The sequence below is a fragment of the Carlito syrichta genome, unplaced genomic scaffold, assembly GCF_000164805.1.
Source record: "Carlito syrichta isolate Samal-C Ts95f unplaced genomic scaffold, Tarsius_syrichta-2.0.1 Scaffold311904, whole genome shotgun sequence".
NCBI lineage: Eukaryota > Metazoa > Chordata > Mammalia > Primates > Tarsiidae > Carlito > Carlito syrichta.
In genome coordinates, this window is record NW_007256000.1 from 80,139 (window position 1) to 96,358 (window position 16,220).

The following is a 16,220-nucleotide window of genomic DNA, read 5'->3' on the forward strand; positions in this document are numbered from 1 at the left end:
TGCGGGTGGGCAGACCGAGGCCCACGGTGTGGCCACGCCTTCCGCGCCAGCCGCGGTGGTTTAGCCTTCTCTCCCTCTTGCTCCTGGAGCTGGCGGCCTGGGGCGCTGGCTGGCCAGTTCTGCGGGCGCCAGTGGGTTTGCAGGCTGGAGGGGCACGAGCGAGACTTGGGACCTTCAGGGCCCGGGCAAACCGCCTTCCCCCAATAATCCTGCGGAGGTGAGGCCAAGATCCAGGTTAGGAGGAAGGTGGGGCCCCGGGGCCCAGGTGGGCCCGCTCACCCTACCCTGTCTAGCCTGAGGCTGACCAAGGGTGTTCTGGGGACCCAGAGGGGTGGGGCTCTGATCCCTGTGAACTATGGTGACAAGACAGCAGCCTCACCCTCACCCACAGGCGCTGTACCACCCGCGCACTCCATGTATCTTGGCAATCTTAGAGAGACAGGACACCAACACTTCTTTGCCAGGAAGCAGAGTTTATTCGTGCTGGCAGGGGCTCAGCGGATTCACATCCAAAGGCTGAGCCCTGAAAGCACAGGGCATTGCCTTATATACCTTTTTACACTGTAACCCCCCCTTTGTCTCCCTTACAAGGCAGTGTTTTTGGTATTATACATTTGATTGGATACTTCATAGTTCAGGGCTACAGTTAGCCCTACTTGTCATACATTGATTGGTTTCTCTTTTTTTTTTTTTTGAGTTGGAGTCTCACTCTGTCGCCCAGACTGGAATGCAGTGGCCAGGCTGGGCTCTGGTGATCCTTCTGCCTCTGCCTTCCAAGTAGCTGGAACTACAGGCGCACGCTACCACGCCCGGCTAATTTTTGATTTATTGTAGAGATGAGGTCTTGCCAAGTTGCCCAGGTGGGTCTTGAACCCACGGGCTCCGGCAGTTCACTCACCTCAGCCTCCCAAAGTGCGGGATTACAGGCTGAGCCACTGAGCCCGGCGATTGGTTTTTCATAATCTCGTTTACATGTCCTATTTGCTGATTGGTTTACAGGATTACTATTCTGTGGGTTCCCGCCAAAAGTTTAAACATGTAGTCCGCCAAAGTCAAAACCCGCGAAAGAGGTAGCACAAAGAAGCAGGAAGTAACTTATTTTCACTTTTCTCACTCATGCATTTTCAGAAGGATCCCTGCCTCCTAACCCCCCTTTGATGCTTGGACTCCTTTAGGGTCAAAGAGCATCATATTGATTTGGACCGTTCCATAGTCAATTTGTCAGCCTTTGCCACTGGAAGGGCTGTGGCAGTGAGTTTCTGTAGGCAAGGTAGCCAGTCTTAGGCAACAGAGTCAAGCTGCTTGGAGAGGTATGCTATTGGACGGTGCCAGGACCCCCAAATCAAGATGTTGGTGTTACATAGCATCATTACATGCTCTGCTGTTTTTTTTCGACCATGGTCTCAATGAAGTTGGAGATAGATCTTATGGCTAGAGGGGCTAGGCAGGGTAGAATTAGACGTGTTCCTACAGTTGCTAATATGGTCCCTAAGAGAGGTTTGAATCCCCTGAAGACAAGACTGAGAACCATCCCCCCAAACAAGTTTCCAGGGTTTCAACCTTTCCAGGTTTGAACAATCATGACAGGGCCGACCTGGCTTGGTGGGCAGTAAGGTTGCAGGGTTGAGAGTCCGCACCACTTCCAAGTGGATTTTCACATAGTATCCACCAATATTTGACCATTTGGGCATTAGCCAGTACTGCTCCTTATACTCCATTAACGTCAACACCGAGTGTGACACTTGGACCATTCATTCTTGTCCCATAGTCAATTTGTCAGCCTTTGCCGCTGGAAGGGCTGTGGCAGTGAGTTTCTGTAGGCAAGGTAGCCAGCCTTGGGCAACAGAGTCAAGCTGCTTGGAGAGGTATGCTACTAGACGGTGCCAGGACCCCAGCATTTGGGTCAAGACCCTTAGTGCTATTCCAGTATGCTCATGTACATACAGGAAAAAGGGCTTAGATATGTTAGGGAGCCCTAGCCTGGGTGTGCTAACAAGGGTTTGCTTAATTTCCTCAAAGGCCTTTTGTTGTGCTCGTTCCCATAACATAGGCTCTCATTCTCCACCTTTGTGGCCTCATAGAGAGGCTTTGCCGGTACTGTAAAGTTAGGTATCCAAATTTTACAAAACCCTGTGGCCCCAAGAAATTCACGAACCTGTTATCTGGTGGTCAGGACTGGAACGGAGCAGATGACTTGTTTTCTTTCCAGGCCGAGTTGACGCTGCCCCTGGGATGATTGGAAGCTAATGTATTTTACCTTCTCTTGGCAGATTTGGGACTTTTTCTCTGAAACTTTGTAGCTGACCTTCCATAAGAGGGTGAGGAGCTGTTGTGTTCCTTCCATACAGTCTTCCTGTGTTCCCTGGCCAGCAGCAGGTTGTCCACATATTGGAGCAGTGTGCAGCCATAATGGTCTGCTGGGAAGGCTTTTAAGTCAGAAGCTAATGCTGTGCCAAAAATGGTTGGGGAGTTTCTGAACCCCTGTAGCAGTCTAGTCCAAGTCAATTGGCTTCTGTTGCTGTTTTCAGGATTTTCCCTTTGAAAAGTGAAAATCAGCTGGCTCTGAGGAGCCAATAGGATACAAAAGAAAGCATTTTGAGGTTTAAGCAGGAAAGGAAGGCGGCCTGAGTGGGGATAAAACTCAGGAGAGTATAGGGATTGGGGATAACTGGGTGTCAAGTAGTGGTGGCTTGGTTTACTGCCCATAAGTCTTGAGCCAGCCAGAAGTCATCTGTCCCCTCTTTCTGAACTGACAGTAACAGTGCATTTCAGGGCAACTGACAGGGCCAGAGGATCCTGTCTTTTAAAAGTCTCTCCAGATGTTCTTGAATTCCAATCTGTGCCTTATGAGGGATGAAATACTGTTTTTGATAGATGGGTCCAGCTCCCAGCCTTAGCTCCATTACTGGGGGTGTATTATGGGCCAGTCCGGGAGATTATCCTCAGCCCACACCCTGGGCACCTTAAAGGGAGTTCATGTTCCTGGTGGGGCATCTCTGTGAGACTGTAAAGTCGCCATTCTTCTCCCTGGGGAACTGTGAGAGTCATAATTTTTGCCTCTGGGTTTTTCAAAGTTAAAGCTGCCTGGCCATCAGAGTGGAAAATGATCTGGGCTTGTTACTTCCCCAAGAGGTCCCAACCCCTTAAAGCCTCTGGACAGTCTGGAAAGTATAGGAATTTATGAACAATTTCGTGGCCCCCTAGATTACATCATTGGAGCTGTAAAAAGGGGTGATGAACTCGACCACCTGTGGCCCCACCAATAGTGGCCTGTCTTGGTGAGAGGGGGCCCACCGGTTGGGTTACTACAGAATGCTCTGCCCCAGTATCTACCCTGAGGTCAGGGGGCCGGCCCCCCACAGTCATTTGGACCATAGGCTTCCGGGGCCTAGCAAAATGGAGCCTGGTCTGCCCTACTCTTCCGCTTGATTCTCCGTCGCAGCTAGGCCAACAGAATTACTCTTGGGGGCCACATATGGTTGGGGTGCAGGCTGGTCTTGTCCCTGAACCACCTTGCCTCTTCCTCTTCCCTGGGGAGCTGGACGAGCATCTTCCAGCTCTGAACATTCATTTTTCCAGTGCTCTTCTCGGAAACAGTGCACGCATTGGTTTCACCTTCATCTCATCACCAGGCGGGGTGGCCCGTTATGCTGGCCCGTCTGCTGACCTCGACCCTGGCCTCATCCTGACGGGGTGGCTTCCTGGGTATGTCGCTCTGCCAGAGCAGTGGCAAGCAGGTCTACCTTCATTTTCTGGTCTCCTTCCCTCTGGGCCTCTTGGTCCCACTTGACAGAAACCTTTATCGCAACTTCTGTCAGCTGGCTAGCATTCATCCCAGCAAAGCCCTCTAATTTTTGTAACTTGTGACGGATGTCTCCCTGAGCCTGACCCACACAGGCCACATTAATCATTCGCCGATTTTCGGTTTCCTCTGGGTTGAAGGTGGTGTAGAGGCAGAATGCCCCGTGTAGCCTCTCATGAAACGGACTCGGGCTTTCTTCAGGGCCTTGGAGCCCCTCTGAGGTCTCGCTCACGTTCACAGCCTTCTTGCTTCCTTCCCTCATACCACCCAAACGGTCCTCTTGATGGCGCTCACGCATTCTAAATTCCCATTGGAGGTTTCCCTCGGGGAATTGATTCTGGGCATAGGCCTGAGCATTCATTGTGCCTGCAGGAGCGTGTTCTTCCAGTCATTTTAAAGCAGCCTGAGTAATTTGGTGGCGTTCTTCAGTGTGAAACAGTCAGGAGGAGCAGGCGGCAATCAGTCCAGGTGGGCTTATGGGTTTGGATGATGGACTGTATCAGATCAATCAAGGCCTGAAGCTTCTCAGTGTATGAGGGGTGTGGTGTTTCCGATTCAGGAGATCTCAGTGGTGGTAAAGGGCTGATGTATGAAAGTATGTTGCCCCTCTTGGAGGTGACCATCTGGACTGCGGTAGAGGGGCCCCCTGGTTTCTCTCAATGGCAGTTGCAAAGCCTCTTGACAGTCTTGGGGAGGGGGCTGCCTGTAAAATATTCTCGGTGCTTCCCTGCCAGGGTGTATGTAGCACTGGCGGCTCCAGAGTAGCTGCTGCCAGGGGTGTTTTGTGTGCCTTCAGGGAAGGGATGAATTCCGGGCTGAGACCGGTCCCCGGCATGGCCCCAGCTGCAGGAATTGCAGGGGGTACAGGCGGCAGTGAGGGGTAGTGCATAAGTTTTCCTCATGTTACCCAGATAGAATGGGCTTTCCCAGTTCTGGTTGGCATTTTGAGGGAGCTGTTTGTTGGGCCAGTATAATTTTATAGCTTTCTTCTAGACAGACTTTTGTCCAAGGTGGTCAGGAGAGAACTACATATTGCCAACAGCCAATGCAGGGAAATTGGCCAGGGTGGCCAGGGTCCCCCAGGATACCTTAAACACCTTCCTGACTAATTCTTGTCTAGTGACCCCTCCGAGGGCCAGCCCCCCCCAAACAACGGCCAGTCTTTTTCACAGGGTCTGAAGCTTTTTGAGAGTTAACTTGACACCATAATCCCATGGACATCCCTTTCTGAAATTCTTTACCATGCACTCTAAGGGGGTAAGCTTGCTCTATCTGCCCCCCATTTCCAACCACGGAAAGACGACAATCACACCAGATGGGAAAGAATGGGAAGGGAGAAGGGATGGATGCAACTTCGTCCATCTCCAGCCACACCCCTTGTGGGGAAACGGTGCCTTCTGGCAATAGGTGAGTAGGTATAAACCCCCAACCAGATTTCGATTCCGTGGCAGAACCTACTGCCGCTGTTTAGCCATGTGAAGGTGACCACTGGAACCAAATCAGGACCACTGCACTCGCTTCACCACCAGGTGACGTCTCATTCACTCACATCCACACAGTGTCTCCAACCTGCTGCCCAGCACCTTAAGAGTTACAGTTTCATCCTCCTGTGGGACTACTCGGGCAACTCTGGGAGGTGATCAGGCGCCCCTTCTGCCTCTTAGGGCCAGGCCTACCAAATCGAACACGGGTTCTCACCAGTCTTGACAGGTGGTGCTCCCCTGGCTGGTTGCTGGGCCTCGCTGGGTTCCTTTGTGCTCCCGGGCTCCTTGCCCCAGCACGCCGGGAGGGCTAGTCCCCTGTGGGCCAAGCAGTCTGCTGGCGTCAGGTGAGGTCATCTCTTCCAGCGTTCTAGGGGTAATACCCCAGCGACAAGGGAGGTGAGAAACACCATCTTCACCTCCGATTCCCAGCCAATGCATCAGGAATGTCACGGGAATCTTTCAGAGAGAGACGGGACACCGGGGCTTCTTAGTCAGGAAGCAGCGTTATTCCCTGCTGGCACCAGCTCAGCGGATTTGCATCCAAAGGCTGAGCCCTAAATGTTTCAGGACATTGCCGTATTTACCTTTTTACATTGTAACGCCCTTTGTCTCCCTTACAAGGCAACATTTTTGGTATTATACATTTGATTAGATACTTCATAGCTTGGGACTACAGTTAGCCCTACCTGTCATACATTGATTGGTTTTGCATAATCTTCTTATTTACATGTCCTATTTGCTGATTGGTTTACAGGATTGCTATTCTGATTGGTTCCTGCCAAAAGTTTAAACGTGTAGTCTGCCAAAGTAAAAGCCTGCTAAAGAGGTAGCCCAGGCTGGGCTCAGTGGCCCAGCCTGTAATTCCAGCACTTTGGGAGGTCGACGTGAGTGGATAGCCCGAGCCCACAGGTTTGAGACCCGTCTGGGCAACTTGGCGAGACTTCATCTCTACAATAAATAAAACAACTAATCACGCATGGTAGCACGTGCCTGTAGTTCCGGCTACTTGGAAGGCTGAGGCAGAAGGATCTTTGGAGCCCAGCAGGTCAACGCTCGGGTGGCTATGAGTGTGCCACCGCAGCCTGGGCAACAGAGTGAGACTCCGACTCAAAACAAAAACAAAGAAGCAGGAAGTAACTTAATTTTCCCTTTTCTTACTCCTGCCTTTTCAAAAGGGTCCCTGCCTCACACTGGGCTGACCCTTGACCTTCGTTCAAGGGGTGGGAGGGAGACCACCCTCCTGGAGGGAACCTAGCTTCGCCGCTGGCCACAGACCACTACGGCTGGACTTGATGCCTGGAGTTGCAGGCTGGAGTTGGGAGTGGAAGAGGCTGGGAGGGAGGTGGGAAGTGGAGGGAGGCGGGAGCTAGACCTTCCAGTTTCTTGGAGAAGGGGCAGGAGGCCGCACACAATCTGGGCAGCCCCAGGGAAGGCCAGGCTAAGGAGAAAGTCCTGTCCTGTTGTCCCCTGGGGCAGCGCCCAACCACGGAAAGCCCTCCGGGATTGCAGGGCACCAGAGAGGGGGCTGGGGGTGATGAGCCCCACGACCTCAGTTGGGGGCCATGGGGTGGGCAGGACAGCTGCAGTCCCTTGCCTCGCCTCTGGTCCCATCTGCGGGCACTCAGTGGTGGGAACCTCCCCAGACTGGCACGATGCAGTGACATGGCACTGGAGCGCCACTGGCTACAGGGATGGCCCTTCTTGGAGGGAGAGGGCAGGGCCCGGGTGATTCTGTGGTCTCTACTGGCTACCAAAGCCTCCCTGCCCCTTGGAGTCCCTGCCCTGTGGGTGCACACCTTGCTTCCTGGACACGGCCACTGCTGATGGGGCTAGGTGGCCTGGGATGAAGCCCGTCCGCAGTCCCCGAAGCAGACATGGCCCACGCAGAGATACTGGGCCGTCCTGGTTTCTGGCCAGCTGTCGTGTGAGTTTGAGATGCAGCGTTCCTTCCTGACCCCGGATCCCTCTGGCCTGTGGACTCACGGTGCCGAGTCTGATTCTGGGGAGACTGTGTTTCCTTTGGATTCACAGGCTGGGTTCTAGGAAGCCCCGCGGCACGGCCTGTCCTGGGCCGTCCCTCCCTGGCTGGGCCTTGCGTCGGACTGTGTTTTCCCTGCCCTCTTTTCATCTGTATTTGGGGCTCAAAGCCCAGCCTCACTGCGGGGTGGGAGGTGGGGGGCTGAAGACCAGAAGCAGTGTCCGGTGCCCGCTGTTCCTGGCGAGGGGGCCTGCGTCCGCCCTGGCCTCAGGTCTTGGCTCAGCCGTAGAACAGCCTCTGGCCCTCGGTTTCCCTGCTCTGCGGTCTGGGCACCTGCGCAGGGTGGGCCTCGAATTTGGGGCCGGGTCCCAGGATGGCCAGCAGGTGGCGTTATCAGCCCATCTGCGCTTTCCACGTTGGCGGGTGAACTTGCAGGGGGTTAGGGAGTGGGTTTTGCCCCAAAGTCGAGTGAACCTGGATCAAGAACCACAGTCAAAGTGGACTGACCATTCGCCAGGCCTCCCTGGGGAGGTGAGGGGATGGGCAAAGGGAAGGGAGGCCCCTGGAAGGGAGTTTCAGGTAGGCAATGGGGCTGGCGGCGGGGAGTTGTGGCCTGGCCCCTGCCACATTTCCATGTCCCGGCTTGAGCTGGAGGCCCTGTCTGCCACTGTGTCCTGGGGTTCCAGGCTTCCCCTCCTCTTGCCAGGGGAGGGGTCGTCTGTCCCTGGCGTGACCACCTCCGTCTGGCTGCCCTCTGCCCAAGCCCACTGACTTCCAGACGCAGTTCCCCTCTTCCAGGATGTAGGGCAGGAAGGAGAAGGCTGTGGGTTCTGAAGAAGGCAGCCATGGGCATCGGGAGGAAGTGACCGATGGTGTCCAGCCCTGGGTTGGGGGCTCTGACGGTCATCTGCTGGGCCCCAGCGAAGGCTCAGCCCAGGCTCTCAACTGGGTGTTGCCCCGACCTTCTGTGGAAGCAAAGCCCCTGGGTGGCACTGACAGTGGCACTTCTGTGCCGTCCCCTCTGCTGGTGCTTGCCATGGCCAGGCGCTCCCATGCCCACCCCTGGGCCCGCTCTCTGGCCTGTGAAACAGGAACGGCGGTCAACAGCTAATGTGTATTGAGAGCCCGTGACACCGGCACTGGTGCATGAGTCACCTGGGCTCTCACTGAGATTCTGATGCGGGTCGCTGGGCCGGGACAGGGTCCGGCTCTGCACTTCCACCCGGCGACGGGTGCCACTGTGCCGAGACCCCCCTGTGGGAGCCTGGTGCTGGGCCAGCCCATCAGAGACTCCCACTTTCTCACGATATACATGCTTTGCTTCCCACCAGACATCTTTCCTCTGCAGGGCTTTCTCTGGCTGCCGTCTAAACCCATTTCTGCTGCTCGTGGGACCACGAAGGGAGGAGGCCGGAGGGAGAGAGGCCAGGAGAGTGAGCAGAGGCCCCACCTGGCTGTGCAGGTTCAGGCCGCCACTTTGTTTGCCCACCCCGCCCAGCACCATCGAGCAGACTAGCGGGTGAGCTAGCCAGGAGCTAGTTAGTAGCTAGTTAGCTGTCATCACTCCCCCTGGGAGGGTGGAGGCTTCACCAGAGCAGGGACTTCCTGCTGAGGTGACCGCCATGCCGGTCTTGTACCTGGGTGATGCCTGGCACCCGGCAGCTGCTCAGGAGCCCGTCCTGGACCCTGAAGAGGGCAGGGCGGCACGACTGGGTCCCTGACTGGCGGCACCCGGAGCTCATGCCTGGGAGGAGGCAGGGCAGGCACAGGTGCCCTCTGGGGGCATGACTCTTGCTGGGCAGTCTGGTTTCAGTGGTGTGGCCTGGTGTCCCGTCCTTCCTCCTCTCCAGCTGTAAACTAAGATGGAGGAAGGGGCCTGGCACAGGAACCATTACGGTGTGGCCCTCGGGAAGCCCCAGCTACTGTAGGCCACAGACCTGTAGAGTGTGTCCTTCCACTGACTGGGAGCCCCGAGCCAGGCTCCACACAGCTGACTCCACACACTGTACTCCACTCCAGGCGCAATTCCGGGTCCAGGAGGTGCCCGAGGCTGGACACTGGGTGAGGGTGGTGCTGGGCCAGGGAGGGAGCGTAAGGCCTGGAAGGCAGACAGAGGCCTCAGAACTGAGGGCCCGGCGGGCAGAGGCGGGAGGTACTGGTGGACAGAGGACCCTGCCCAGAGCCTCAGCAGTGCCTGGGTCAGGAGCGTTGTGGTGAGCTCAGGACACGGACACAGAGCCTGGCCTGGGCATGGGTGTGGGCTGGTCTGGAGCTGATGCCAGGCAGTTTTGGGGCGTGGGTGGGTGGAGGGGATCTGTCTGTGTGACCCTGAGCCAGCTGGAGACAAGGAGGTCCAGACTCCTGGCAGAACCAGGGCTCTGGCTGTTGTGGAGACACCCAGGGAGCAGGAGAGGAAGCAGGAGCTCAGGGGTGCAGAAGGGAGGGGGCAGGGTCCTTGGGCAGAGCTCAGGGGGGCCACATCCACTCCAGGCTGACACAGGGTGAGTCCCAGGGCTGTCTGGCCACACCTGTGTCCTAACCTCTTCACCTGCTGCTGGGGTGAGGGGGAGTGCTGGGCCCTAGGGCCTTGTTGAGGGGAGATGGGAGGTCCTCATGTAGGGACAGAAGCTGGACAGAGACCAGGCGATGCTGCACCTCCTGGGAAGGGCTGCCTGTCCCCCAGCGCGAGTAGCAGGTCAGCTGTGTGCAGGCTCCTTGCAAGCCTTGCTGACCCCCTCCCACCTAGGACCACCAGGGCCTGCCTGGGGCAGCAGGCCACCCCCAGGCTTGGACAGGTGGGGTGCTTGGGGGAGCCAGGCCAGCGGGCTCCAACGTGACCCTGTGGCCACCTTTTCTAATGCGGTGGTGGCATTTTGCGGTTGTCCCGGGGCTTTGGATCCTCAGTGTTGGAGAACTGTTGTTCAAAGCCCCAGGTCTGGAGACCATGTGAGAGTGACCTGAGTCTGTGTCCCTGTCCCCACCCCCTGGCTCAGTCTGGGCTCCATGGGCACCAGGCAGGTCAGGAGCAGGGACCCAACTCAGCCACCTCCAGCTCTCTAGCCATCATCCAGGCTCTCAGCAGTGCAAGAAATGGGGGTCCTAGGGGACACCCCCCACCTCCAGACTGGGTTTTCCAAAAGCAACAAGAAGACTTGGAGATCAGTAGAGTGAAGTGACTTCTTTAAATAATGCTTTTGCAAGAACAGGTGTCCCTCAGATGAACAGGCACACTGAAGCAGTTTCAGCCAGAGTATTTAAGCCCTAAAATGCAAGTTCCTCCCGTTTCCCCATAGGCTGGGTACTTCCAGAGGTTACATCTGGGCTTCGCCTACATGTTGTATATTGATTGGGTTACCTGGTTAGTTCGTTTCCATGTCCTATCTATTAATTGGTTAACGTAAGTATGACAAACTTATTTCATTCCCATGTCCTATTTGCTGATTGGCTTACAAGATTTTGTTCTAATTGATTCCTGTTAAAGTTTAAATGAAAAAGTCCACCAAAGTAAAAGCCTGCAAAAAGAAAACAAGAAGCAAAATGTGACTCAGCAAAAAAGTGGTTGCATACAGCTTGTGACTTACTGTGAAAATAAATCATTCTTTTTCTTACAGCAAGCATAGGGTTGAGGACATGGGCTGTAGGACCACTGGGATGGACCTTGTGCTTCCAGGTCCCAGGCCCAAAGCTCTCAGCTGACCCTACCTTCTTCCTGACCTGGTCCCCAGAGGCATGTGGCCCAGGGGCAGTCCAGGAGGTGCCTGTCCCTTGTCTTTCCTGCTGCGTCCTCCTGGGCCCTGGGGGCCACTGGCTCCAAGTTGAGCCCTCTGCACTGCACTTTAGAGACGGGGATCGTCAAGCTCAGGCCTTGAGTTTCCACCTCCTGTGGGACACTGGGGTGGGCAGTGACTTGGGTGGGGATGGGGATCCCACCCGCCAGGGGGACTTGGGGGCTCCGGGGCCCTCTTGGCGGGTTGAGCATGGCTGCTCAGCCTCAGGCCACACACCTGTGGCTGGGTGCAGGGCACAGAGGGTGGAGGGCCTGCCAGGCCTGGCTTCTCTGGACCTCTGGGCTGGGTGGACGCCTAGGCTAGTCTTGAATTCCTGTCCTCAAGGGATCCTCCCACCTCGGCCTCCCAAAGCGCTGGGATTACAGGTGTGAGCCTTTACATTCAGAACTGCTGTCGAGGACCCCAGGGAGTTTGGGTTTAGCGGCATCTCTCCAGTGTGTGGGAGCCAGCTCAGACCAGCTCACAGGAGTGGCTGCCAGGTCTCCAGTAATTATACCTCACTGCAGCCTTAACTCCTGGGTCCTGTAACTCCTCCCATCTCAGCCTCCCAGGTAGCTGGGACTGTAGGCACACATTGCCATACCTGGCTATTTTTTCTACATTTTTGGCAGACACAGTGTCTCGCTATGTTGTCCAGGCTGGTCTCAAACTCCTGGCCTCAAGCAATCTTCCTGGCTCAGCCTTCCAAATAGTTGGGATTACGGGTGTGAGCCACCATGCCTGACATCAGAGAGCTCTCTTGTCTGTTCAATTCTGACCGGTGCAGCACTAGTAATAGCATTTGATATTTCCCACGTTAGAAATGTATTTACTTATTTATTTATAAATGTCGCCTAGGCTGGAGCACAGGGGCATGTGCAAGATGATCACAGGTGATCAGGTGATCCTTCCTTCTCAGCCTCCCGCGTAGCAGGGACTACAGGCGCCCACCACCATGCCCAGGTAATTTTTTTGTTTTTATTGTAGAGATGAGGTCTCGCCAAGTTGCCCGGGCTGGGCTTGAATTTGTGGACTCAGGCAATCCACTCACCTCAGCCTCCCAAGGTGCTGGGATTACAGGCTGAGCCACCAAGCCTGGCCTGCAAACTATTTTTCAAAACAAGAAATCCAGCGAGAAGGTGATGGCTTTGCGTCTCTGCAATCTCTCTGATGTGTGGCTTGTAGAAGACAGCTGGACCCTCCCGTCTACATGCCATCTGTCACAGCACACTGTTGTGGGTGAAATATATGAAGAAAGCTGGCCTCCCCCCAGGATGGTGTCTTCTTGGAGGAGCGTGGAGGTTTTAATCTGGGAGGCTGCCCTCAACCGGACCAATGACAGCTTCTCGTGGGCGGCAGCAGCATGGGGTCCGAGCCTCGCCAGTGGGCCTCTTGTGTTCTATGGTGTTGTCCTCTGTGGATCTGATTTCCACTTTGCTTTTGTTTGGTTTTGTGTAGAGGCAGGGCAGGGTCTCTTTCTGTCTCTCAGGCTGGAGTGCAGTGGCACAATCATAATTCCCTGCAGCCGCGAATTCCTGGGTTCAAGTGATCCTTCTCCCTTGGCCTCCCAAGTAGCTTGGATTTCAAGCAAGTACTACAACACCCAGCTAATTTTTTAATTTTTTGCATCAATGAGGTCTATGTTGCCCAGGCTAATCTTGAACTCCTGGGCTCAAACGAGCCTCCCACCTTGGCCACCCAAAGTGCTGGGATTACAGGCATGCGCCACTGAGCCCAGCTAATTTTTTGGCTTTTCTTAGGGGCAAAGTCTTGCTATGTTGCCCAGGCTAGTCTTGAACTCCTGGACTCAAGCGAGCCTCCCACCTTGGCTTCCCAAAGTGCTGGGATTACAGGCATGAGCCACCGTGTCCGGCTTGACTTCATTCATTTTTGAGGAAATCTCTGCTGAGCACCAAGCTGGCAGAGCCCTCGTCCACCTGTCTGTCGTGTCCCAAGCTACCCCAGTGCCCTGGCTAGTTTATCGGGAAACTTTCTCACCCAGGTGCCTCCTGGAAGTCTGCCAGCAGCTCCGCAGCTCGTCCCACCTGTCACTCAGAGTTGGGGATGGGTGGGTTCTGTGCAGTCGGTCACTCTAACTGCTCAACCAAGGCCTTCTGAGGGATGTGGCCTCTTCTCTGTTTGATGCTGGGCCTAAGCCGAGGCCCTCGCTGTTACCAGAGCCTCCAAGCACCTGTGCAGATGTTGACACAGGAAGAACAACTCTGTGTGAAGTGGTTGAGGCCACACGGACTCCCAGGGGGAACACCCCTCCTCAGGCCCATGGGCTCGGGCTCCACCCTGGGGCGTGTGACTCTGTGGCTCAGGGTGGCCGAGTGCCTCTTCCACCTCTGTGTGCTCCCCTAAGCTTTCAGGACCTGGCCTGCCCCACGCTAGGCCCGCTCGCTTCCTGCTTCTGGTGTGGTGTGGTGAGTCCAGGTCCCCTGGCTCCCAGAGTTGCTGTGAGCACCCAGCCGAGGCCCCTTCGGGTCCTGGGGATTTCTCTCAAGGCAGAGCAGCCAAGCCCAGGCTGCACACATGTACTCAGAAGCACCCGCTGTGTGTCCAGGGTCCCCGGTGGTCTCCCCCTGTTCCGGAGCACAGGTGAGCCGGGTGGGCTCCCCTGTGAGGCCAGTCCGGGGCCAGGCCCTTCCTGCCTGCTGTGAGGACAGCTGGTGGCTTGAGCGGCCCAGCCCTGGTCCCAGGCTTCCCGGCAGAGTCACGGGTGGAGTTGCCGAACCTTTGCCGCCACGTGCCGTCGGCCTGCCTGAGCTGGGCTCCAGCCGGCTCGACCGGCTCGGTGGCGGCAAGCCTGCCTGGGCCTGTGGCTCCCGGGGCCGGCCTTGGCTCTGGTGCTGAGTCCGGGGGTGGGAGCAGGGCCTCCCCATGGGGCCAGCGGCTCCTGGCACAGGGTCCAGTGGCAGACTCACCGCCTCCGGGATGTCTTGGCTGGGGGGCTCTCCACACCCGGGGCCCACACCCAGCCTAGAGATAGTCAGGGAGGCAGGAATAGGTGGGCTCTGGGGAGTGAGGGGCCCACCAGGCGCGGAGCCTCCTGGGGCACTGAGGAGCTGGGCGAGGGGTCCCAGGGGAGCCTGGGACGAGGGGGCTGCTGGGACAGCGGGGCTGGGAGGAGTCGTGCGTGAGGGGGGGCAGCCCTGTCCTGGCCCAGCCACACCCACAGGGTGGTTATTGCTGAGGTGGGGTCTTGCCCTCTCTGGGCCTCCAGGAAGTGGGCTTTGCCTGTGATTGGATGGCCCATGGGGCCCAGGGCGGACAGGGAGAGGACTCTGGCTCTCTGACACTCTCCCAACCTCTCCTCCCCCCAACCCCTACAGACGCTAGACTTTCCACCTCTTGCCTCCCTGGGGGACTTCCCGAGGCAGGGATGCCAGCTGGGGGCATGGCGCCCAGCTCTTGAGCTCTCACGCGGGAGGTGGGGGCAGGAGGGCGAGACGCAGCTTTGGGACTTGGTGGGCCCTCCACACTCCCGTGCCAGCCAGCAGTGCCCGGGGCACATGACGTCCCCTGCAAGGGCAAGAGACACGCTGGACTCACGGCCCCTGAGCAGGCACTGTGGGCCCTCCATGCAGGGAGAGTGGCTGGGCAGGCCAGTTGGGGCTGGCGAGGGTGGGTGGCGGGAGCTGCTTGGTCCCCTGGGGGCTTTGAGGGCAGAGGTCACCTGGTGGATCCCGAAGTGAAGGTCACACCCTGGGTGCTCAGCTTGGGGCTGGGCTGCCACCCGGGCTGTCTGGGCCTGGGCTGTGCTTCCTGATTAAACAGGGCCAGGGGTCAAGGGGCATCTCCGCTCCGCTCCCCCTGTACCTGACCCCGTCCGACCTCCAGTGAGGCCATCAGTGAGTCCCGGGCCTGACTTGAGACGGGGACCTGAGACAGGTCGTGTGTCCTCAGCCAGGGGTCTGGGATGGCCAGAGCCCCAAGGCCAGTGTGGGGCAGCAGGCCTCTCTGGGGACGGCCCCACAGCTGGAACGGCTGGGACTCTAGCTCTCCACATGCTGCAGGACCCGTGTGGTTGGAAGCAGGGTCGGGGTGGAGCGGCAGCTTGGCTTGTGTGGCAGGGTTGGGCAGGGTCCTGGGGTCCATGCTGGAAGGGACTCTGCGCACCGGCCTGTGCCAGCAGCTGACCTCATGGTCCTCGGTGGCCTTGCTTTGGCTGGGGCAGCAGATGTGGTGCTGTTGCCTAATTAGGTGGGACGGTGCCAGCCCAGTCAGAGCCCCACACCCGGCCCACTCCGGCAGGCGTGTTGGGGCATGGCCTGGGCTCCCGCTGCGGCAGGAAGCAGCCGTGACTGCTCAGAAACCCGCTGTTGCGGGCCGGGGCGGTGGTGCAGGGGCTTGGGTCTTGTGGGCTATGTGGCCAGGAAGCTGGTGATCTGGCCGCTGAGAACCTGCGCTGGGTGACCCCATTCCTGGGGGTGAGTTGGGGGCCGGGGTCGTGCGTGAGGTTGCCTGGGCACTGCCAGGCCTGGGCAAGGGAGGCCTCTGGTTGAGGGTAAGCTGGGTCCTGGTGGCTGATGCCCACTCCAGGCGATCCCCTGGGGCCCAGTACCCCAAGCCAGGTTCAGGCCTGCTGCTGATCTGGGTGAGGGGCAGCTGGGCGGGCACTAGGGGAAGGATGGCAGATGACTGCAGGGCCTCCTTCCAGGAGGACTGGTTTGAAGAGGGCCGTGAGATCTGGTGGGAGCCTTACCTGCCAGGGCTGCTCTGAGGGTCCAGGAGAAGGTCTGCACCGCTGGGAGCCTGGCCATCCCGCCCCGGCCGTTCTTCCTTCTTGGACGGAGCACGGCTCTGGCTGTCCGAGGGCCCGGGCATCCCCGGTCCATCTGAGGGCCAGGCCCCAGAAGCTGTGTCCTGGGCAGGCCAGAGGGCTCTAGGGCCCCACGGCCAAGGCCTTCTGCTCAGCCCCTGCTAGTTGCCCGCAGAAGGAAGCTTGGGGAGAGCCAGCACCAGGGAAGAGGTGACTGGGAGGCCTGGAAGGAGCTGGCCCCAGAGACTGGCAGGTGAGGGCAGTTCCTGGCAGGGAGACAGGCAGAGGTGGTTGGGACAGAGCCCCCAGGGCAAGGAGGAGGAAGCTGGCCGGAGCCTGGGGCCTCCTTGCGGGGAGCGGTGAGAGTTAGGGGTTGGAGCTCAGCCAAGCGGGGCTGCCTTGGCAGATGGTTGCCAGGGAGACC

At 57.5% G+C, this 16,220-nt stretch overlaps 1 protein-coding gene across 1 annotated transcript in view; it reads right to left on the reverse strand.

The window, feature by feature from the left end:
- Positions 1-15,861, reverse strand: part of PEX10 (peroxisomal biogenesis factor 10) — a 22,688-nt gene extending 6,827 nt beyond the window's left edge. The window contains exon 1 of the mRNA XM_021718185.1: positions 15,740-15,861. Coding sequence (XP_021573860.1) covers positions 15,740-15,861 — 122 coding nt within the window. The remainder of the gene's footprint in view (positions 1-15,739) is intronic.
- Positions 15,862-16,220: the final 359 nt, after the last annotated feature.